Here is a 22,941-nt window from a genome sequence, read left to right as displayed (position 1 = left end):
TCAGAGTTAAACAGCCAATTTCCAAAGTGGTTTTTTTTTTATCTGGATCATAAATAAAAGTAGCCCTTATAAAACTTAATGGAGATGAGGATGGGGGCAAAAAACTAGAATTAGTTGGTTCTGCCTGTCATGGGCGCTGCTTCCACTTAGTGGTAGGCTCCCTGCCTTCCTCCCTTCCAGTCCCAAGGGACACAAGCCACCAATGTTGATCAGGATCTGCAGGATCTGTTGCAGTCTTATCTGGATATGCTCTTCTTTATATAACAAACCGTTCTTTATCATTTACATTCCACTTTCCAGCAAACAAAGTGCTCTAAAATCCCAATCTCTTTAAAATGTCAGACTGAGAGATCATGCTTTCCCACAGGCTACCAAGCAAACCTTGAATCTGGAATTTCCCCTTTGATTGCCCACCTCCAAAATTAACACACTGCCTATGCTTTTAGACTGCATAGTGAGAAAGACAGAGTTGCTCTTGTCTATTCCGAAAACACTTTTGTTCCCTAACCTTGTTGTATTAGGGAGATCTGTCAATAGAGAGCTCACAGAAATGTAACAGGTATCCAATCTATTTCATGAAGAGGAAAACAACCATGTTGAGGAAATAGATAACGTTTTGCAAGACAAAATATTGCCTCTGACATCACTAAAGCAGCACTAGGTTAATCTGCTGTGAAACTGCACTTACAAGCTTCCCTGCAGGGTCAAGGTCCTGATAAGACTAGTTCTGGTACTTTCTTGGAGATGCCTGCTATGGAACAGCACTGTTTGGCTACTTCATGTGATATCACTAAGCCTGCACCTCAAAGCAAGTTTTCAAAATGGGGACGGGGACTTCCACTTAATACAGTGCTGTATTCTATGTGGAATCACCATTTAAACTCTGCTTTCAGGTAACACTAAATCAGTAACGCTAAATTCAGTAAATCACCCTAGTGAGGAAGCAACTTCTGAGAAAGACAGGGAAAAAGAAACATGTTTCTTATGGCATCTGGTTCTGCCCTTAGTCACTAATGTTATGCTACACCAGCTCTGCAAAACACAGCATTTCTTCTGTGCTGTTCCTGTTCAGTAGTTAGCACCTCTAGGAACTGGGATGGGATAGAAATAGGCTGGCCCATGGAATCAAGCCAGGGTTCCCAGTGGACACAGTGCAGGTTTATTCTCCTCCGTCCAAGCAGCAAACACCAACACTTTGCCAGCATATTCTAATTAAAAAAACAACCACTTGGCCGTACCTTTCCAGTAGTTTGCCCACACTGTTGCTTTTGGAACTGCAAATCTTAAAGATTATTCTGTTGATTATGATGGCAATAATATCTTTCCCTTTAGCCTTGCAAGATCAAAGAGATCTGTCAGTCTCTATTTTTATCGAGTTATTCCATGTCATAATTTCTTATGCAGGGCAGTTGGATAAAAGTCACCCACAGGGCATCTAGACCACCTCATGCTTTTGCACAATCTCTGTTTATTTAAATTGAGCTTGTTCATGGAGTCCATTGTTTAAAATGTGACTTTGTTGGGTTGCCTGAAGAAGGAAGTGCAGCAGAAATATATTAATAGAACCTTTTTCCATCCATTTATGCTAAGTAAACTTTAGAATAGATAATTACCTGGGGACTTTTGATATGACGAAGGCACTTCTCTTTTTTAATATAATTTTTATTCATTTTAAAGCATATTAATTAACAAACATTCCACAAAATTTCACTTATACAATCTTTCTGGACTTCCATCAGCGGCTCTGCAGATCTCCCATTTTTATAATTTCTTCTGCATTTCTTAAATTCATATTGCCTTTAATTATAATAACTATTATTATCCTTTTCATTCAATAATGCAATAATTCAGATTATTCCCCTTACAAAACTTCCTGCAAACCTACAAATGTAATCTGATCATAACAATTACTTTTCATATAATCCGTAAATTTACACCAATCTTCCGTGAATCTCTGGTCCCGCCGGTTTCGAATTCTTCCCGTTAGTTTATCTAATTCTGCATAGTCCATCAATTTCATCCTCCAATCTTCTTTCGTCGGTAGTTCTTCTTGCTTCCATTTTTGTGCCAATAGGATTCTTGCGGCCGTCATTGCATACAAAAACAGCTTACAATCATTTCAATTTATATCCTCCCCTACAATGCCTAGTAAAAATGCTTCTGGTTTTTTAATGAATGTATATTTCAACATTTTTTTCATCTCATTATATATTATTTCCCAGAAGTTTTTCACCTTTTTACACTCCCACCACATATGATAAAAAGTTCCTTCTTTTTCTTTACATTTCCAACATTTATTGCTTACCTTATACATTTTAGCCGATTTGACGGGGGTAATATACTATCTATAAAACATTTTCATCACATTTTATTTTAAGGCATTGCATGCAGACGAAGGCACTTCTCATGTTGCTTGTGAACCTCTTAAATTGTTTGCAGTTTGGCCAGGGGTGGCCCAAGTATTGCAATTCCTAAGCTGAAAAATGCAAATGGCACCCCACCTCACCAATTAAAATGATGAACAACCTACCAGGGATTTCTCTTGTGCAAGCCTTGTTGAAACTGAGGAATGGCTGTAGCTCAGTAGCAGAGCATCTACTTTGCATGCAGAAGGTCCCAGATTCAGTTCCTGGCATCTCCAAGCAGGGCTGGGGGAAAGCCCTATCCGAAAGCCCAGAGAGCCTTTGCCAGTCGGTTTAGACAATACTCATCTGGAAGTGCCAGTGCCCTGACTTGGTCTAAAGCAGCTTTCTATAGTTGTTCCTCCCAACAAGTGCTCTGCTGTGTTCTTGTGCAGCTGCCATTCATATCAATGGCCCTCAAACTGGAAAGCATCCTAGCAAATTATTATCCATCATCAGATCTGCCTGTCTGCGACTCTTTCCCCTCCCAATTTTTTTTATTAATTTTCAAAAAAAAAAAAGACAAACAAACAAACATCCTAATTGTAATTAAAACAATCTTAATAACATTGTTAAGTGACTTCCTCGAATCCCCCTGGTTGAATTTCATTGTATATCATTTTAACGGTTTTCCAAAATCAATTTTCTCCCCCAAAAAATAACTTAATCACTTAACATCTTTCATTCTTTCTAATTTAGCTTTAAACATCTTAAATCCTACCCTTACATATTTAAATCCTAAGCCTATCTAATAGTTGCAAGCTTTTCCGCTTAAGTTATCTTAACATATTTAGCTAAGCAGTCTTTAAAATTCATCCATTCTTCCTGGTACACCTCCTCCTTCTGGACTCGGACTCTTCCAGTCAGATCGGCTGTCTGTGACTCTTAAAAGTGTCCACACTATCTATCTAAAGCAGGGATGGAGAAGTTGCAGCTTTCCAGATGTTGTTTGACTCCTAACACAAATAATCTTGGACCATTGCCCTGCTGGCTAGGGCTGATGGGAACAGGAGTCCAACAATATTTGAAGGGCAACATGTTCTGCATTTAAAGCAACCAGTGCAACTTGCCTGATGTTCAGCTGGTCACAGAGCAATGTGGCTCTTTCCAAACTTAGCGACAGAGCAGCAGAGATCATGTTCCCCTGTGCAGAGACATTTAAATATCCAGAGTTCTGCAAGAGCAGCCACAGATATGCTGATTGCAACCAGTGCGCAGGTGGCTTTTTAAATGGATTAAAGAAATAAATGTAATGGAGGCCATGGCTATTCCCCATGATAGGGTGGTGCATCTTTGAATAAAAACAATAGGTGACAGCCATCTTCTGATCCAGCAAATGTGCATGTGAGATAGACAGAGAGAGGTATTTGTGGGCAAATTATGTGAAATTTGCAAGCGCTAACAAAAGAAGGATGTTAGGACATGAATATAAAATAGGAGTTACCTGTATGAAATCAAAAGTGCTCATGAAGAACCAAGAGAAGTGGGAGGTCCTGGGTCTCCCTCTATTTCTCCCTGCCCTCATTCCATAATCTAACCAGTACAAGTCAACATGATTGTTTATCCCACACATTAGGCAGTAGAAATTTAGGCATTTTGGTGTTGTTGTTTTTAAAAAATATATTTATGCTTTTACAATACAGTGGTACCTTGGGTTAAGAACTTAATTCATTCCGGAGATCCATTCTTAACCTGAAACACCACTTTAGTTAATGGGGCCTCCTGCTGCCGCCGCGCCGCCGCTGCACGATTTCTGTTCTCATCCTGAAGCAAAGTTCTTAACCCGAGGTACTATTTCTGGGTTAGTGGAGTCTGTAACCTGAAGTGTATGTAACCTGAAGGGTATGTAACCCGAGGTACCATTGTAAATTAGTACATCCATTTCACAATATTCTTCATTATCCTGCTACATTGTTCAACTTTCCTGCACTTCCCTCCATGGGTTCCTTTTTACTTGTAGTTGTGCTCCTTCCACACATTCTAACTGATTTAACTGCTCTTCATAACTCTGGTCCTACTTGGAGATTTATATAACTGTTATAATTCTTTAAATATTCTCCAAAGTTTCCCCACTCCTTTCTTATGGTGTATTCATCCTGGTTTCTTATCTGAGCTTTTCTTACTAAATCCCTTTTCTTTATCCTTTTTAAATATCTCATTTCTTTGATGGTACTGAAATCAGTCATTGATCCAATCTTGTATGTCTTCTCTCTTTTTTGGTATTGGTTGGCCTTCTTTGAATTCTATAATATCTTTATAAGTACCTCAATTTCCTCTAATATTTATCTTTTTCACTGATACTGCTTCCATGGGTGATAGCCAGTTTGGTCCTTATACCCAATCCAAAGCAAAGATAGACTTCTTCTAATTATATGGTTTAATTATCTGTGTACTCTAGCCTTGTCATAATATAGACACACATGCCAGCAGTACTGTAGGTCAAATCCCTCTAAGTCCAGTAAACCAGTATTTTTTTAATTCCATACAGTCTCTTACCCAGTTTAGACGTACTGCCTCATAATACATTTTTAGATCAGGAAGGCTGATTTCCCCCCCATTTTCTCTTGTATCTGTTAAAATTTTGAATTTAATATGTGGCCTTTTCCCTTGCCATATGAATTTCAGCATATTCACTTTTCATTTTTTAAAGCAAGCATAGTTGCTAATCACTGGTAGTGGTTTTTTAGGTAGGACATTCATTTTGATTGTTGATATTCTTCCCAACAATGATAAGTTCATAAGTTCATTATTCCCCATCTCTCCATATCTTTTTAAATTTCATTCCAGGTTTTGGTATGGTTATCCTGAAAAAGATTTAAGTTTGTAGTCAAAATTCATATTCCCAAGTATTTTACCTTCTTCACTATTTAAATCTCCGATATGGCTTCTATTGTTTCTTTGGTTTGGGGATCTAAATTTTTCGTTAACATCTTCATTTTTCCTTTGTTGATATAGAAACCTGCCAAGCTTTCAAAATTTGTTATAGTTTCCAGGGCTTTGGGTACACTCTCCCAGTGGATTTTCTAAGGTTAGGACCACATCAACAGCAAAAGCTCTTAGTTTATAATTCCGTTGTCTTACTCAAATTCCTCTAATTTCTGTATTTTCATGTATATTTCTTGCCAGGACTTCCAACGCTAAGATAAATGGTAAAGGGGATAAGGAACATTCTTGCATTGTGGGTTTTTTGCTTCATTGCAAGGAGGTTTGCTTCTTTCAAAAATCAGAGGATTAGATGAGGACCAAAAGGAACTGTGTAAATTCGCTAAGACTCATGCATTGAGGAAATATTTCCCTTCCTTCCACACATCCAATGAACTGGGGAGTTTTCTGTTCCTCTGTTTAGGAAGCTTTGACCTATTTTTGGTTTCTTCTCTGCCAAGGAACACTGCAGCAGGTACAAGTAGCAAGGCTAGTCATTTTGCAGTGACCTTCTTCTGTCCCCTTGGCGATCTGGACCCATCGTCTATTTACGCAGCATATTTGTGGTCTGTTTATTTTTTTTCCAGAGCCCTCATCAAGTGCTGAAAACAGGACACGGGCTCTTCAGAATATTTTGTTTTCATTTCATCTTATGGAGTAGCGAGTGAAACTGGCCACCCTCCAGTCTTGGATGCATGGACAATCAAGGCTTGTATCAGGATGAATGCTACATTTATAGGTCCTTTTTATGAAAAAAAGAAAGAAAAAAGAAACCTAAGTTTTAAAAGCACGAACGAAAGGGATGCCAAGGAGGCGTTCTCATCCACAAAGCCTTCCGCAAAGACGAGGCAGAACTTTCATGCCAGTCACCACCACCATGGAGCAGCTCCTGGGATATTCTTTCTGTCTCTTCCTGATCCTGTCACCTTTATGTAGCACAGGGCACCCTATTCAAATCCACATACCTTCTCACGAGGTAAGTCCTGCTGGGAGCCAGACAAATGTAAGGGTGAAATGATGCTTGGCTGTGTGTGTTTTTTTGTTTTTTGTTTTAAGAGGACTACTGAGTGGTCAGGTCAGCTGGAGGCAGTAGTGCCAAATAGTTCAAGAGCAGTGGAAAGGTTGAATAGAAATATTCCTGAGTTCTTCTCCTGCCTTTGAAAAATCAATGGGTTCCAAAAGGTGGAGAAGAGAGGGGAGGAAACACTAGTGAAGTGTTCTCTTTTCGGATCAAATTGCCTAGGATTGTGCAATGCAGAATAGACAAGTGGGTGTATCTGTGTTGGAAGTAGTAGGTGAAGTAGGATGCAAACATTAGGGTTACACAGAACTCCTTATTGGGCAGAATAAAGAGTCTACTCTCTCTCTCTCTTTCTCTACAGACAGACTGCAAAGCTGGGTAACAGCTTATTTCCATTCTGCTAGATGAAGAGTTCTGAATGACTCAAAATCTTGCATACTCCCTCACCTATTTTGTGTTCCTTATCTAATGGGACCAAAAACGGTACCATCTTGACACCAATACAGAGATGCCTTGATTTTCCATCTCTTCCTCCCACCCAGGAATATTAGTTTTCAGTTTATTCAGGCTAAGAAATTAACTCATTAACTCTGACCTGCTGTAGAAGGGGGAAGCTACGTGCTGTCTGAAGTATTTCTCATGCCCGGTAGTACTGGACTTCGTTGTTGTAGCTGAGAGGAATCAGAGTCCCTATTTGCTACATAATTCCAGGCAGTCCCCATCAGTGCGATATCTTGGTCCAAATCCAGTCCATGGCAGCTGCGACTTATTTCCATCCAGACTTTGATAGACCAAAAGCCACAGCAGGTGCAATCCATGAATGGCAAGATTTGAGAACAAGCATTAAGAAGTGGTTAGTGTCCTAGAACATTTTTTACCACGTGAAGCAGAGCCTGCAATGAAACAAATTAGGGAAAGTTTTTTCCTCTAATCTGACATCTTCTACTGTTTTTTACTTCTTAAAATCATGGTTAAATTAACTGGACCTCAAACATTAATTTTAATGCTTCTCACCTCAGCTCTTTCTAACTACAGAGAAACTGTTTGAAAAATAAAACATTACTATAGAGATAGATAGATAGATAGATAGATAGATAGATAGATATATTTCAGATCCATGTAGATTTGGCAGTGCTGCCCTAGAATGATGCGATTTACCCTATTTCATAAAATCAAGGAAGATATGGAAAAGGTTTTGTGTTCTAAACGGAACAGGAAACAATATTTATGGCACAAGAAACGTGTGAAGATCTTCTCTGGGGCTGAATCTTTAAAAAAATCAGATGACTGCATGTCCACACAGATAACCAACCTATAAAGTTCCCATCAAAACAAACACATCAGGTCAATATAATTTATGATTAATGAATAAGTCTCAATTTATTTTACGATACTCCCCCATGTTTTAAAAAAATAACTTGATTTGTATCTAAATGAAAAATCAAAATACTAAGGAGTTTCATCCCTGCCTGATGTCCTTCTAGTGTGGAGAGCCAGTGTAGTGTAGTGGTTAAGAGTGGTAGACTCGTAATCTGGTGAACCGGGTTTGATTCCCTGCTCCTTCACATGCAGCTGCTGGGTGACCTTGGGCTAGTCACACTTCTCTGAAGTCTCAGCCTCACTCACCTCACAGAGTGTTTGTTGTGGGGGAGGAAGGGAAAGGAGAATGTTAGCCGCTTTGAGACTCCTTTGTTGTTGTTTAGTCGTTTAGTCGTGTCCGACTCTTCGTGACGCCATGGACCAGAGCACGCCAGGCACTCCTGTCTTCCACTGCCTCCCGCAGTTTGGTCAAACTCATGCTGGTAGCTTTGAGAACACTGTCCAACCATCTCGTCCTCTGTCGTCCCCTTCTCCTTGTGCCCTCCATCTTTCCCAACATCAGGGTCTTTTCCAGGGAGTCTTCTCTTCTCATGAGGTGGCCAAAGTCTTGGAGCCTCAGCTTCAGGATCTGTTCTTCCAGTGAGCCCTCAAGGCTGATTTCCTTAAGAATGGATAGGTTTGATCTTCTTGCAGGGTAGTGATAAAACAGGATATCAAATCCAAACAACTACTACTACTCTTCTTCTTCTTCTTCTTCTTCTTCTTCTTCTTCTTCTTCTTCTTCTTCTTCTTCTTCTTCTTCCTCTTCTGCCTCTCCACTCTCATTAGCCAGCATGTCATGCGGGATTGGGGCCTCGGTGGTGGCAGCCCCTCCTCCTCTTTGCCCATTCTCCAGCAGCTGTCACAAGCTGCCCAAGGGAGGAGGCCAGCAGCAGCAGTGATGGAGAGGCCATGGCGAGGTTGCCACCGCTTGAGACAAGTGCTGGCTCCTCCTCGTCCGTGAGCTTGGTGGTGGCAGCACTGGCAGGGGGGAAAGGGACATTCCAGGATCAAATCAGAAGCCAGGATGGCTTTTGTAATTCCCGGACTGTCCCTGGAAAATCAAGATACTTTGAGGGTTTGCTCATCATGCTGGATTATGGCTTATGGTTTATGTAGTCAAAATACATTGACTATCGATAAGTTATTTTAAGCATTTGTGCCCCACTTTTCAGCTGAAAACATTCCCAGAACTACGTACAGGTCAACAAAGAGAAAAGCAGTCCCTACCTTCAGGCTTACAATCTCAGCTACTCTCGGCAGCAGCTCCTCAAGGCCCTGGCTGAGCTTTTATCCAACTGTGCTACATGGTTGTTGTTAAGTACTGAAGTTCTCACCCTGGGCCAGCAGGGGGATACTGTAGATAATTTTCACTCAGGTCCACATATGCAAATAAGGAATTGAAAGTGACGTTCAGTGATTGGATAGTTACAGAAAGTTGTTACTGTTGCGTTGTAGCTGAGCTATATATAAGCAGGTTGGCTGAACCATAGAATCATAGAGTTGGAAGAGACCACAAGGGCCATCGAGTCCAACCCCCTGCCAAGCAGGAAACACCATCAGAGCACTCCTCACATATGGTTGTCAAGCCTTTGCTTAAAGACCTCCAAAGAAGGAGACTCCACCACACTCCTTGGCAGCAAATTCCACTGTCAAACAGCTCTTACTGTCAGGAAGTTCTTCCTAATGTTTAGGTGGAATCTTCAGCTCAGTTCTGTTCTGGCCTGTGAATAAACAAGAGCTGTCTGAAGAATCGCTGTGTTGTCTGATATGTTCACCGACAACTTAACAGCTGTCTTTTATTTTTATTCCCCCCCCCAAAAAAATATTGATTTTCCAAAATTTATAAACAAACATAAATCCTAACTGTAATTATTCCACTCTTAATGACATTGTTATGTGACTTCCTTGAATCCCCCTGGCTGAATTCCAATGTATATCATTGTAACAGTTTTCCAAAACAAATTTCTCATAAAATTTACTTAATCAATTAACGTCTTTCTTTCTTTTCATTTTAACTTTAAACATATTGTTCTATAACATCACATATTTAAATCCTAAGCCTATCTGGTATTTGCAAGTATTTCTATTTAAATTATCTTAGCATATTTAACTAAATAGTCTTTGAATTTCATCCATTCCTCCTGGTATTCCTCCTCCTTCTGGTCGCGGACTCTTCCGGTCAGGTCGGCTAGCTCCGAAAAGTCCATCATCTTCATCTGCCATTCCTCCACTCTTGGCACTTCAACAGTTGTCTTTTAATTGGAGATGGTGAGCCAAACTTGAGCCCAGGAGAACCACAGGCCCTGCCTTCCAGGTGGTCAACTTATGTTTCCTTGATCTTTGGGGAGGTGGGCTGAGCAAGTGAGCTGGAGGCATTGTTGATGCTAAAACGGGGTGTGAGTCCCATTAAGAGTCACAATAATTTAAATTAGAACAAAATATTTACTCTTGAAAATGCATGATTTATTCTGGAACCCAAGGCCTATGCTAGCTGAATCTCCACTCAGAATAAACGGCTATTTGTTTTAAGTAGGCACACATCATAACACTTTTTCCTGAGCTTGCAGTCTTCAAAGGGGAAAGTAGTTGCATGTTTGGAAAGAAATGGCTGGCTGAGCAATGCAAAACAAAGTTGGTAGAACTGGAAATGTCACCTGTGGTGGGGATGGCATGACCTGAAAGGAAGCAGGCAGTTCAGTGGATTTCCTGAGGTAAAGGCAAAGCTTGCCTGACTTTCAGATGCTCAGGAATATAACTTTTATGGACTCTTTGAAGACACCTGGCAAGATGAATTAGGAATATACAGAAGACAGGATGAAGAAATATGAAGGAAATTGTCAATTAGCCAGTGAGTCAAAACACACACAAACTGGTCGTTTTGGCACACCCCTAGAACCTAAAGTTTTGTAGATTCCAATGAGAGGCCAAGGGGCTCCAAGATTTGTGCAAAAAAGGGAATTACAGCAGGCATCCATTATTGACTGCTGAGAGCAGGCTAGAACTGGTGTACGCACAGTCCAGCACAGTGCTTGCTGAAAACTGTACCTGATAGAAGAAGGGGAGATGACTCTCTTTCACTATAACATGGCAGAAATAAATGTCTGTGTCTCCACATCCCCAGCCACAGTCCAGTTGACCGAAACCAGACAAATTTTCATTGTAAACAGATTTTATAACCAAGGCTTTCAAAGGAAACTACATATTCCTGTAAAACAGACTGACTCTGTGGTTTGGCAGGTTGTAATCTGGAGGAAATGGTGTGACTTTTTGCTGTTGTTAATGAGGTCTGGCCTTTCTTGAAGACTGAAGCTCACAGTCTGGGAATTCTTCTAAGCACATATGAAACTGCCCTGAATTTGACCAAACTCTTATCTAGTCCAGCATTTTGTTTTCCACAGTGGCCAATCAGATGTCCATGCAAAGTCTGCAAGCAGAAAGAAAGTCACACCCTGGATCCATAACTGTCCCTGGAGCATCAGGATGCTTGCAGCTCAACCTCTTTTAACCACATTCATCCAGTGACAGCTAGCACATTCTCTTCTACATTTCAATTTCGTAATCATTCCAGTATTTGGAAGACCCTTGATTACACCAAAGTAAACAGATTTGCTTTGGGAAATTGTTTGGGGATACCAACCCATGCAGTTGCTTGTAATTTAGTTTGATCCAGCACATTCACTTTTCCTTTTGAAAGAACAAACTCTTTTTGTTTTCTTCCACAGAGGTCTACACGCCAAGTGAAGACCCCCAAAACAGAGGTAGGTGATCATGTTGGATTACCAGTTAGTTTATTACTGATCAACCATCCTTTTTTCTTACCACAGTCTTGTCACTGCAAGGTTTGTTATGCAATGGTAACAGAAAGAGGTGCTAGAATAGGTTGCGTTGCTTTGTCTGCGGCTGGGGGACGCCATTTTGAAATTTTAAACAAACCGCAAAATTTAAAACAAACAGTTACCCACAGGATTTTCTTCCCAGGGTGGGGGGCAGGCAAAGTAAAGCACACGACGTGGGGAGAAGGGAAGTTTCTCATCAATACATAGAGAGAAGAAAAGCTTCTGTTCATTGAGCCTTGTACCTCAAGTTCTACAAATGTTAGAAACTTATGGTGGTGTTCAACTAAGGGCTTGTCCACACTTCCGCTTGTCCTGCCACTTTCCCCTGGGAAAACCCACGGCTTACTGCTGAATTGGAACAAATGCCAATTGTTTTTTCTGTGGATTGACATTAGTTCTGATTCAAACAATGGGCTTTCCTGGGGAAGTGGCAGGACAAACGAAAAAGCATTATTTGGTTGACGAACTGCACCACAAAATTATTTGTTTGCTTGTTTGTTTGTTTATTCAGTTTTCAGATCATTTATCTTAAAAACCATTGTAAACAATTAAAACTGTTAGTAGGATTGGAATAACACTTGTAGATTAATGGTGAATTTTGGACATAATGGAGATGTAAAAGATTTGGATTATCATATAAGATGCAGGAGGAAATGATTAACAATAGGACCCACAAATCACATATCCAATACAGTGGTACCTCTGGTTACAGACGCTTCAGGTTACAGACTCCGCTAACCCAGAAATAATACCTCGAGTTAAGAACTTTGCTTCAGGATGAGATCAGAAATCGTGCGGCGGCAGCAGGAGGCCCCATTAGCTAAAGTGGTACCTCAGGTTAAGAACAGTTTCCGGTTAAGAACGGACCTCCAGAACGAATTAAGTTCTTAACCCGAGGTACCACTGTATATAACATAAAAACAAGATTCCAAAGAATCTCTCTTTGTGGGTCCTATTGTTAATCATTTCCTCCTGCATCTTATATGATAATCCAAATCTTTTACATCTCCATTATGTCCAAAATTCACCATTAATCTACAAGTGTTATTCCAATCCTACTAACAGTTTTAATTGTTTACAATGGTTTTTAAGATAAATTATAAATTCCCCCCATTCCTTATTAAAATTTGGGTCTTCCTGATTTCTGGTTCTTCCGGTCACTTTTGCCAATTCAGCATAATCCATCAACTTAATCTGCCATTCCTCTCTTGTAGGAACTTTATCTTCTTTCCATCTCTGGACCAATAACATCTGTGCAGCCGTAGTCGCATACATAAATAGTCTTTTCTGCTCCCTTGGGATTTCGGCACCTAGGATCAGAGTGTTGGCCTGGGAGACCAGGGTTTGAATCCCCACTCAGCCATGAAGCTCACGGGGAGACCTTGGACCAGTCACCATCTCTTTGCCTAACCCACCTCACAGGGTTGTTGTGGGGATGGAATGGGGAGGGAGAGAACCACATACAGCACCTTGAGAAAAGGTGCTATATAAATGTAACAAAGAAATAAAATAAATAAATAGAAGCTAGCATCTTGAGTGGTTGTAGACTGACTGACTGACAGGATGGAATCCAGCAAGGTTTCTGTTTAGGGAAAACAAACACATATCTGTACGGGCCTCAAATGACCATGCATTAAAAAAATTAATTTACCATATATATTTGGGCCATGTAGAATCCATAGGATACCCATAGGATTGGATCCAATGAAGTCGTCCCTCTCCCTTCCCTGTGCACCTCCCCAAATCTCTTCTGAGTTTTCTCTTTTTGAGAAGATTGAGGGGCAGTAGGGGGGCATGTACTCAGGGGGAGAGAGTGGACATCTCATTGCCTAGGCAGAAGTCCTGGCACTGCCGAGACAGCTCTGTTGGATACAAGCCATAATTTTATCTGTGTAACTGAGTGTCCCTTGGGGAGGCAAAATAGCTAGGAAAGGGGGAACACAACACAACCTGTTTTGTCTGGAATCAACCACTTACCACAGTGGTATCCAAACTTCTTTCAAAGAGGGCCAGATTTGATGAAGTGAAGGGCCGTGAGGGCCGACCAAAGGGCCAACCAAAGTTGTTGGTCTTTTTTTAGGATTGAAGTTGTTGAGGTTTTTTAAGGACATAGGTAGGCAAATTAAGGCCCCGGGGCCCAATCCGGCCCAATCACCTTCTAAGTCCAGCTCACAGGCAGTCCAGGAATCAGCGTGTTTTTACATGAGTAGAATGTGTCCTTTTATTTAAATTGCATCTCTGGGTTATTCATGGGGCATAGGAATTTGTTCATAATTTTTTTCAAAATATAGTCCAGTCCCCCACGAGGTCTGAGGGACAGTGGACCGGCCCCCTGCTGAAAAAGTTTGCTGACTCCTGTTTTAGGATTTTACCCTAGGAAATAAACTGCCACAGGGGCTGGATTAAACTGACCGGCAGGCCAGATTCGGCCCCCTGAAACAGACTTTGGACATGCCTGACTTTACATTAAAATTTTAGAAGAAGGAACGGCTTATAATTAAGGGCTACCTGCAAATGCTGATATTTTGTGAACTTAATCAGTCAGTGATCAAATGATACAGATATTAATGTCTGCATGAATAAATCTTATTTTATTTTGGCTTGAAAGGCTGTAGTTGGAGCTGTTTCCCCCCTCTCCACCCACAATCCAGCTCTATTCTGTGCAGCTGGGGCCCCACACAAAACAGGTGTGGCAAGAGGACTTGGTCCTACTTGGAGGGTTCTCATGGTTATTTTCTGCAAGTCCACCTACCTCACAAATGATCCAGGTAACACTTCCCCGAGGGCTCCTTATGGCTGATATTCATTCTGACTCTCCTTTTGGTTTTCTCTTTAGCTCATCATTTCCAGTTTCTTGGTGCGCTCAACCATTGTGTCTCGCTATGCCTCCACCCAAGTGTGGACTTTCATGAGCAACCCACACGCAGAGGCAAAAGAAGCTTTCTTTGATCTGGACCTGCCCAGTTCGGCCTTCATCTCCAACTTCACCATGTGAGTCTGAGCTAGCGGAAGGCACCATAACAGAGCCGTAATTTTATGGGACTGAAAGGGATGTAGCTCAGTGGTGGAGCACAAACTTTGCATGCAAAAGGTCGCAGGTTCAATCCCTGGTGTCTCCATTTGAAACAGGGTGCTCCAACTTTTCATACCAAGTGGGCCACAGCAGCACTTTGACACGCAACCCATGGGTTGCACACTGCCCAAAATTTGAAGCCCCCTCTCATGCTGCTTCCCTAAATCCAGCTAAGCAAGGAGCTGGGCTTTGGGAAGGATGTGCAATGCTCTGGCAGGGTCCTAAAGCCCTTCCACCCCCTTCCCAAAGCTGAACAAGCACTAACTAGGCTTTGGGAAGGAGGCATGAGGACTCTAGGACCCTGCTAGAACCCTCACACCTCCTTCCCAAAGCCCAGCACCTTCTTACCCAGCTTTGGGAAGGTGACACAAGGGCTGGGGTGTGTTTCACATGTTGCTGAGGGCCACCAAAAAGGACATTGAGGGCTGCATGTGGCCCTTGGACCACCCTTATTTAAATGGTTCAAGGAAAGGAGCTCTGCTCAAGACCTTACAGATCCACAGTCAATTCTTCTTCCTTGGCGATTACTCATAGCCAAGTAAAATTGTCTTCCATGAATATGGTCTTAACGGTGTGTCTGTAAGTGACTGAGGAGGCCAATTCTGGATCCACACATCCTTCCACAGTGGGGACTTAGGTTACCGGGTGGGAGTTGATCACGGTGAGGATTTGCCAAACACACCTTCCTCATTTCTCCCTTTCTTTCTGAGTTTGTGCTTCTGTCCATGACGCCTTTGGTAGAGGCAATTCTCCAATTGGAGCCCTTGCAGGCCAGTGTTTCCCAGTTGTCGGTGTTTATACTACATTTTTAAAGATTTGTCTTGAGATCATCTTTAAACCTCTTTTGTTGTCACTGGCATTACACTTCAGTTGGGAATAGAGTAGTTGCTTTGGAAGACAATAATCAGGCATCCGAACAACATGACCAGTCCAGTATACTTGAATCCTGCCCACAAAGTAGCGTAAGTCTGGAAGCGCCTCTTCTTAGGCCTCCAGACCTGCTCAGCACATCCTGCAATGGAGAAAACCCTGCAGACATGTGCATAGCTGTCAACTTTTCCCTTTTCTTGCGAGGAATCCTATTTGGAATAAGGGAATTTCCCTTAAAAAAAGGAAAACATTGACAGCTATGGACATGTGCTGAGGGTGAGGCATAGAGTAATGTGTGAATAAGAACAGGTAGAAAAAGAGTTGGATGAGGAAAGTAAACATGAAGAAGAGAATGAGAAAGAAGATAAGAAGTTTAGATGGCCCATTCAGTATAAGTGTAATGGAATATGGTTGGAGGGGGCAGCCCTTGACCATCAGGGCTGCCAATCAAACATTTTAAAAAAACTCTGTTCCTGTGTCTTTCACAGCTGTTTGATCTGCAGGAGTTAGGTGAAGTTGTTGGCAGCATGGAGCTAATCATTATCACCTGCTCATCTCTGCAGAGCAAACAGCTGTTAAAGGCAGAGGAAGCCAAACCAATGGAAATCTTACAGTGGTTGGTCTGAGAAAGAACAGAACTGCTTGCAGAGCCGCAAGAAGTGGGAAATACTACCCTGTGCCCTGGGGAACGCTGACAAGAGATGTTCCAGAACTCCAGAGCTAGATTTTTCTCTGCCTAGCTCCCCATCAGACACACACCAGCCCCTCCCACTTCTTCATGAAACCTCCTCAAGCCCCTCACAATGGAGCCCAGAGAAGGAATCTCCCTTGAGTGGGCAGGAGCATCCTTGGGGATAAGGCTGAGGATTGTCCCAGCAGCCAAAGAAAACTTGGCGGCAGAGCCTTGATTCTGGCGGTGCCTCCTCTCGGCCCGCCTGCTCGCAGGCCCTGGAACACAGGCAAGGCTTGTTCAAGCTGCTGCGGGAAGTTTGTTTTCCTTCCCTGCCGTGGCAAATGAGGTTGTCTTTTAATTGCAGAGGATGGGTTTGCTGGGTGGCGGGAGGCTGTTTTAAAGAGATACCTCTTACCCTGAGCAGGGGCAGGAGCAGCATGTCTGTTTCTAAGCTCTTCACATAAAGTGGGGGGGGGGATCCCAAGAGACTGTGATCTACTCAGAGGGTTAAAAACTGGCAGTGATCTACCTCCTTTTTAGGAGTTCAGGTCAAAGTTGTTGAGCTTTTTTAGGGAGAAGGGAGGCACCGTTTTTATGGACTGTAGGGCTAAAATGTTGAGCTTTTTTTAGGGGAGCCAAAGCTGTTGAGCTTGGGGGGGCAGTGATCTACTACTGACATCCAGTGATCTACCAGTAGAACATGATCTACCTGTTGAACGTGCCTGACGTAAAGCAATGTTTCTTCTCTAATAGGAGTGGTTGAGCAGAGAGCCTTAGTCTTCAGGTGTTCAGAATGGGGCAGCTGAAATGATCAAGCGGCTGGAGCAAATCCCTGGAGGAAAGCCTGCAGAATTTGAGGCTTTTTAGTTGGGAGACAAAGTGAGCAAGGGCTTATCTTGTTCCACTGCTTTCCCTCAGGGAAAACCTCTCTTTAGCGCTCAATTCAGGTTTCCCCCGCATTGCCATTTGTCCAGGTTTTCCCTTGTGTTATGTACTGAGTTGAATAGGATCCAAAATGCAGCAGTCTGATTGGTCCTAGAACAATAGGATTCAGAATGCAGCAGTCTGATTGGTCCTAGAACAATAGGACCCAGAATGCAGCAGTCTGATTGGTCCTAGAACAATAGGACCCAGAATGCAGCAGTCTGATTGGTCCTAGAACAATAGGACCCAGAATGCAGCAGTTTGATTGGTCCTAGAACAATAGGATTCAGAATGCAGCAGTCTGATTGGTCCTAGAACAATAGGACCCAGAATGCAGCAGTCTGATTGGTCCACAGGAACCACCCACTCCAGCTCCAGGTGGAAGTGAATCTGCAACCTGATTGGCCTACAGGAGAATCCCAGAATTAGCCAATCACGTGGGGCCCATTGTGTAAATAATGTATATAAAGCAGACATTCTGGGGGAACTTCCATTCCTCCTCACCACTATGAGCTGAATAAAGAGCATGAAATCCACTATCGACTCCGAGTATATTTCACCTTGGAAAGGAGCAGGGGGGGGAATGGACTGTGCCTAGAAAGTGTGGGTCAGGTGGAAAACTGCTGGGATCCATGTTTAGTAGCCACGGCACGAGCGAAAGTGTGGAGAAGCCCTAAGAAGTGACATGAGATCATTCTTGGTGTGGAGAAAGCAGAGAAATAAGTTTCCCTCCCTCTCTCAGGGGCTTCCAACAAAACAGAATGTTGGAGGGTCCAGGGCAGACAGTCCTGTAGGGAATTCGTTCCCACATGAGACAGCAATAGCCACCAACCTGGATGGTATCAAAAGAGGATTAGATAAATTCACGGAGGATGGAAATATCATAGAATCATAGAATCATAGAGTTGGAAGAGACCACAAGGGCCATCGAGTCGAACCCCCTGCCAAGCAGGAAACACCATCAGAGCACTCCTGACATATGGTTGTCAAGCCTCTGCTTAAAGACCTCCAAAGGAGGAGACTCCACCACACTCCTTGGCAGCAAATTCCACTGTCGAACAGCTCTTACTGTCAGGAAGTTCTTCCTAATGTTTAGGTGGAATCTTCTTTCTTGTAGTTTGGATCCATTGCTCCGTGTCCATATCCATAGCTACTAACCATGATGGCTCTGCTCTATCCCCATGGCTGGAGACAGTAATGTTTCTGAATACCATTTGCTGGAAACTACAGGAGGGGATTGGGCCTTGCGCTCACATTCTGCTTGTGGCCTCCCCATCAACATCTGTGAGAACAGGATGCTAGACTAGATGGTCTGCTCCAGGAGGCAGCTAATTCCCCCCCCCCTCAAAGTATTCCTAATGGTTTTTAATATTAATACATTTGCATCAATCTTTTTCCACCTCTTAAATTCAGAATCTAGATCCCAGGGTTAAGGTACCTTTTTGAAAGTTCAAGATACTTAATGTCATTTAACTGTCTGACAGACAGTTATTATCAGATTAATCTGAAATAGTGTTTGGTACGAAAACAAATTGCATGTACTATGGGATTCAAGGCCTTATTAAAAGTTGTGTACTTGCAGCAGAACTATATAAAATGTTTCAGGTTGCTACCAACCAAGAAAACATTTCATTCTTGTATACCAACCAGAGTAATATGTCTTAATCTGAAAGTTGAAGGAGGTGCATAAGAACTTCCTTATGATTATAAAATATAGGTAAAGGTAAAGGGACCCCTGACCATTAGGTCCAGTTGTGACCGACTCTGGGGTTGCGGCGCTCATCTCACTTTATTGGCTGAGGGAGCCAGCGTACAGCTTCCGGGTCATGTCGCCAGCATGACTAAGCCGTTTACCTTCCCACTGGAGCAATACCTATTTATCTACTTGCTCTGGTGTGCTTTCGAACTGCTAGGTTGGCAGGAGCAGGGACCAAGCAACAGGAGCTCACCCCATTGCGGGGATTCGAACTGCCAACCTTCTGATCGGCAAGCCCTAGGCTCTGTAGTTTCACCCACAGCGCCACCCACGTCCTTAAAATAAAATATACATGTTGCTAAAAAAATTAATAATAGATGGTCTGCTCCAGGAGGCTCGCCTTAAGTTCTTGGGCTTCCATCAGCTCCAGCCCACAGATACTATGGTCAGCAATGGGAGTGAAAGTGCAACAGCGCATGCCGAGCCACAGGTCTCTCATCCCTCATGTGTGTACTCAGCAGAGTCTTCATATAAACTTCCAGAAGTTTAATTGGGGTGGGGAAAGGGAAGTTCACTACTGTACTGCCAACTCCATCCTAGTGTTTGATGGGATCATTCCCTGGGAGCTCCTTTATCTCTGATTACTCCAGAGTGTAAAAATGTTGCCACAGCACTCGTTCTTCCAGTACACTGGGGTTTCTTTGCGATTTCCTATTGAATAAAGCCAATCACAGACCTTTGAAGCTTGCTGTCAATCTCATCTCTCCCACACTCAACCAACTATATATTTCAGGGTTGATCTCTGGCATTGAAAACAGATGCCAGAGTTGTGCTCTGGTGAGCCCTGGCACAAATGAGTGCCCCCCCTCTCTCCCCCCAGCTCAGGAAGATTTTTGGGAAACTAGAGCTGCCAGGGTAGGAAGCTAGTAGTATTATTTTCCACATCCTGTTTTGTAAAGAGGGTACAGTGCAGTACACTTCTTACAGCTGTTGTTCTCAGTTCCCTTTACCTCTTCACAGATCTATATTGGATTTGGATTTGATATCCCGCTTTATCACTACCCTAAGGAGTCTCAAAGCGGCTAACAATCTCCTTTCCCTTCCTCCCCCACAACAAACCCTCTGTGGGATGAGTGGGGCTGAGAGACTTCAAGAAGTGTGACTAGCCCAAGGTCACCCAGCAGCTGCATGTGGAGGAGCGGGGAATCGAACTCGGTTCACCAGATTACGAGACTACTGCTCTTAACCACTACACCACACTGGCTCTCAGTATTTAAAACAAGTCACTTTTCGTCGTTTCTTTTGATCTCATCTGCACTCATGGTATTAGCAGAGTCTACAAGGAGTCATGGGTGACTTTTTTTCTGTCCCTACCAGGACCATTAATGAGAAAATCTATGTGGCCGAGGTGAAGGAGAAGCACCAGGCAAAGAAGATGTATGATGAAGCCCGTAGACAGGGGAAGACAGCCGCTCATGTTGGCACCAAGTAAGAGACCCTCCCTAGGACCCTCCCGCCATTCGACCTTTGCCCTCCCCCAGGGATAGCTAGGGGCATTTCATGTGCCCACAGCTCAAATCTCACATGTGAGAAGCGTAACCTCACAACCCTGCTCTGAAACAAGAGAGACCAATCAGTGCAACCTGCAACAAAATGTTGCAGTGTGAAGCGCTTCTGTGTAGCTAAGCCCTCTTCTCAGATAGCCCAGTGCATCCCCTGCTCACCACCACCGTTCCATTCCCACTGAGCATGCTCCATTCGGCTGTTTGGGGAGGCTCCACCCAAGTGCTCCCCCCCCCCCCGAAGAATGAATGTTTGTCCTTTTGCAAACCTTTGGATTCTGCCACCCCCTCACAAGTCTGGATGGAGCTGTTCTGGCTGCATAAGGACTGGAACTTGGGGTGGGGGAGATATTGGATTCTGTTTTCCTGATTCAAACCTTCCAAAGCAATGCACAAACTGAAACGCAGCCACAATTCAAAATCCTCCCTTCTCTCAATTTTGCCTTGCGATTCTCCAAGCAAATAAAGCATACAGAAATGCATATAAAGTGTACCTAAAGTAGATAAAAATGAGTATATTAATTAAATATCTAGGTTTGGGGAAACCTCAAGGTTTGCCAAAGTACAAAAAAAAATACTGGGGGGGGGGGGGGGAATCTTAAGGACCACCGGAGGACAGAGCATGCTCAGTGTCCACAAAATCGTGGCTGACTTTGGGGGGAATGGGAATAGAAAACCTGGTGGAAGGAAGAATGGGACAATCATGGGAGAGGGCTGAGCTGGCTGGCTGGCTGGTCCAGGCTCAGAATCTGTTTGGAAGCATGCAAGGTAGTCAATGACATCCACCACTCAACCCCCTCCAGGAAGACTTTTGAAAGCATGCCCAATTGCAGCATACTCTGTGCTTGTGCGGAATTATTCACCCAACCAATCGAGATCGATAATGAGCGGGCTTGCCCCAAGTGCAGGGGTCCTGCCAAGTGGGTTCTCAAAGAGCAAACATCGTCTCCGATAACCTGCTATTGAGTGACGTTTCCCAGGGACCGAGAAACGGAAAAATTCAGGGTGTCAGCCAGCGTGGAGGCAGGGGGCAAGGTGGCCTTTGAGCTGACTTACGAAGAGCTGCTGCAGCGGCATTTGGGCAAGTACCAGCATGCCATCAGCATCCGGCCCCATCAGGTGGTAAGGAACCTCAGCGTGGAGGTGAGCATCTCCGAGCGCACCGGCATCAGCTACGTCCATGTGCTGCCACTCCGCACGAGCCGACTGCTGACCAACACCCTTCGAGGTATGGCGTTCTCCTCCGGCTGCAAGATCAGGGAGGCTTCCAGATAAGCGTCACTTTTGGCCTTTTTTGTAAAAAAAGGATAATACGTTTCTCCATTGTGCTTTATTATTATCTCTTGCTTTGATAGTCAGCCGGCTGTCCAGGTTTATATATACACTTTTGTTAGTTTTTTTAACGTATCATTTCCAACAATCATATAACATAACTTCTTATCTTATACAATACAGTGGTACCTCTGGATGTGAACGGGATCCATTCTGGAGCCCTGGTCGCATCATGAGCAGAACACAACCCGTGTCTGTGCGTGCGCAGGTCGCAATTTGCCGTGTCTGTGCATGCACGTGACATCATTCTGAGCATCTGCACATGCACGAGCGACAAAACCCAGAAGTAACCTGTTCCGTTACTTCCGGGTCACTGCGGAACGCAACCTGAAAAGATTTAACCCGAAGCGACTTTAAACCGAGGTATGACTGTATTTTAGACTTACATCAACAGCTCTGCTGATTTTCTATTCTTTATCACTTATTCTGCATTTCTTAATTTCTCTATTACTCTTAATTATCATTAACTACTAATTCTCCTCATAGTCTTTCTTGCAATATTTCAAATAGTCATCCTTACAAAACTTCTTGCAATCCTACTAGCGTACGTAATCTGTTCATTACCCACGGATGACAGCAGGAGTCAGAGACATGGCAGTCACTCCTGGAACTGGTGTGGCAGTTTTGGTGTGACTGGCTGTCCAGGTTTAAGCATGCTCCAGAGCACTGCGGTACACTCTGTGTTGTAACACCATCTGCTTTCACCACAGTTGTAACACAGGAGAAGGTGAATTGCAGATTTGGGTGTTGGTTGTGTCGCTTTTGCTCCCAAAATCTTAGGCTTTCAGCAAAGGCAAATACACCTGGGAAACAGAACCGCAGCTATCCGGTAGATTCCAAGTCTTGGGGATGGTTCACACATGCACATGCTACACATCCGCTTCTCCCACCTCTTTCCCCTGGGAAAACTTGCTCTTTACTGCTGAATCGGAGCAAACATCAACTGGATTTTCTGCTGGTTGATGTTTGTTCTGATACAGTGGTAAAGAGTGGGTTTTCCTGAGGAAGGTGGCCGGGCAAACAGAAAACCACTCAGACCCGTGCCTGGAAAGCACAGGGCAAGCGGAAAACCTTTTGGACCTCTGCTTTCTAGGCCTGGGACAAGCAGAAGTGTAGATGAGCCCTGACCCCAGTTCAAAGGATTTGTAAGTTCTGTCCATAGTGCTAGATCTGTAAAGGCTGATTCACACACTTGAGTTCATTCTGTGCTGTTGCTGTCATTCATGGGTGAGCCAGCAGCACTCAACCTCGTCCACGGATGAATTTGC

At 43.3% G+C, this 22,941-nt stretch overlaps 1 protein-coding gene across 3 annotated transcripts in view; it reads left to right on the top strand.

Annotated features, from left to right (window-relative positions):
• The first annotated feature begins 5,780 nt into the window (after positions 1-5,780).
• The window catches only part of ITIH6 (inter-alpha-trypsin inhibitor heavy chain family member 6), a 31,049-nt gene continuing 13,888 nt past the window's right edge, over positions 5,781-22,941 (top strand). For all 3 annotated transcript variants that reach the window (XR_014520725.1, XM_083482777.1, XM_083482776.1), the window contains exons 1-5: positions 5,781-6,300; positions 11,430-11,465; positions 14,380-14,534; positions 20,157-20,267; positions 21,322-21,569. Coding sequence is in view for 2 of the 3 variants with exons in the window: in XM_083482777.1 (XP_083338903.1) it covers positions 6,127-6,300; positions 11,430-11,465; positions 14,380-14,534; positions 20,157-20,267; positions 21,322-21,569 (724 nt within the window). In the remaining variant the exon portion in view is untranslated. The remainder of the gene's footprint in view (positions 6,301-11,429; positions 11,466-14,379; positions 14,535-20,156; positions 20,268-21,321; positions 21,570-22,941) is intronic.

Source organism: Podarcis liolepis (assembly GCF_965112155.1).
Source record: "Podarcis liolepis genome assembly, chromosome: 17".
Taxonomy (NCBI): domain Eukaryota; kingdom Metazoa; phylum Chordata; class Lepidosauria; order Squamata; family Lacertidae; genus Podarcis; species Podarcis liolepis.
This window is presented reverse-complemented; position numbering and strand designations above follow the sequence as displayed.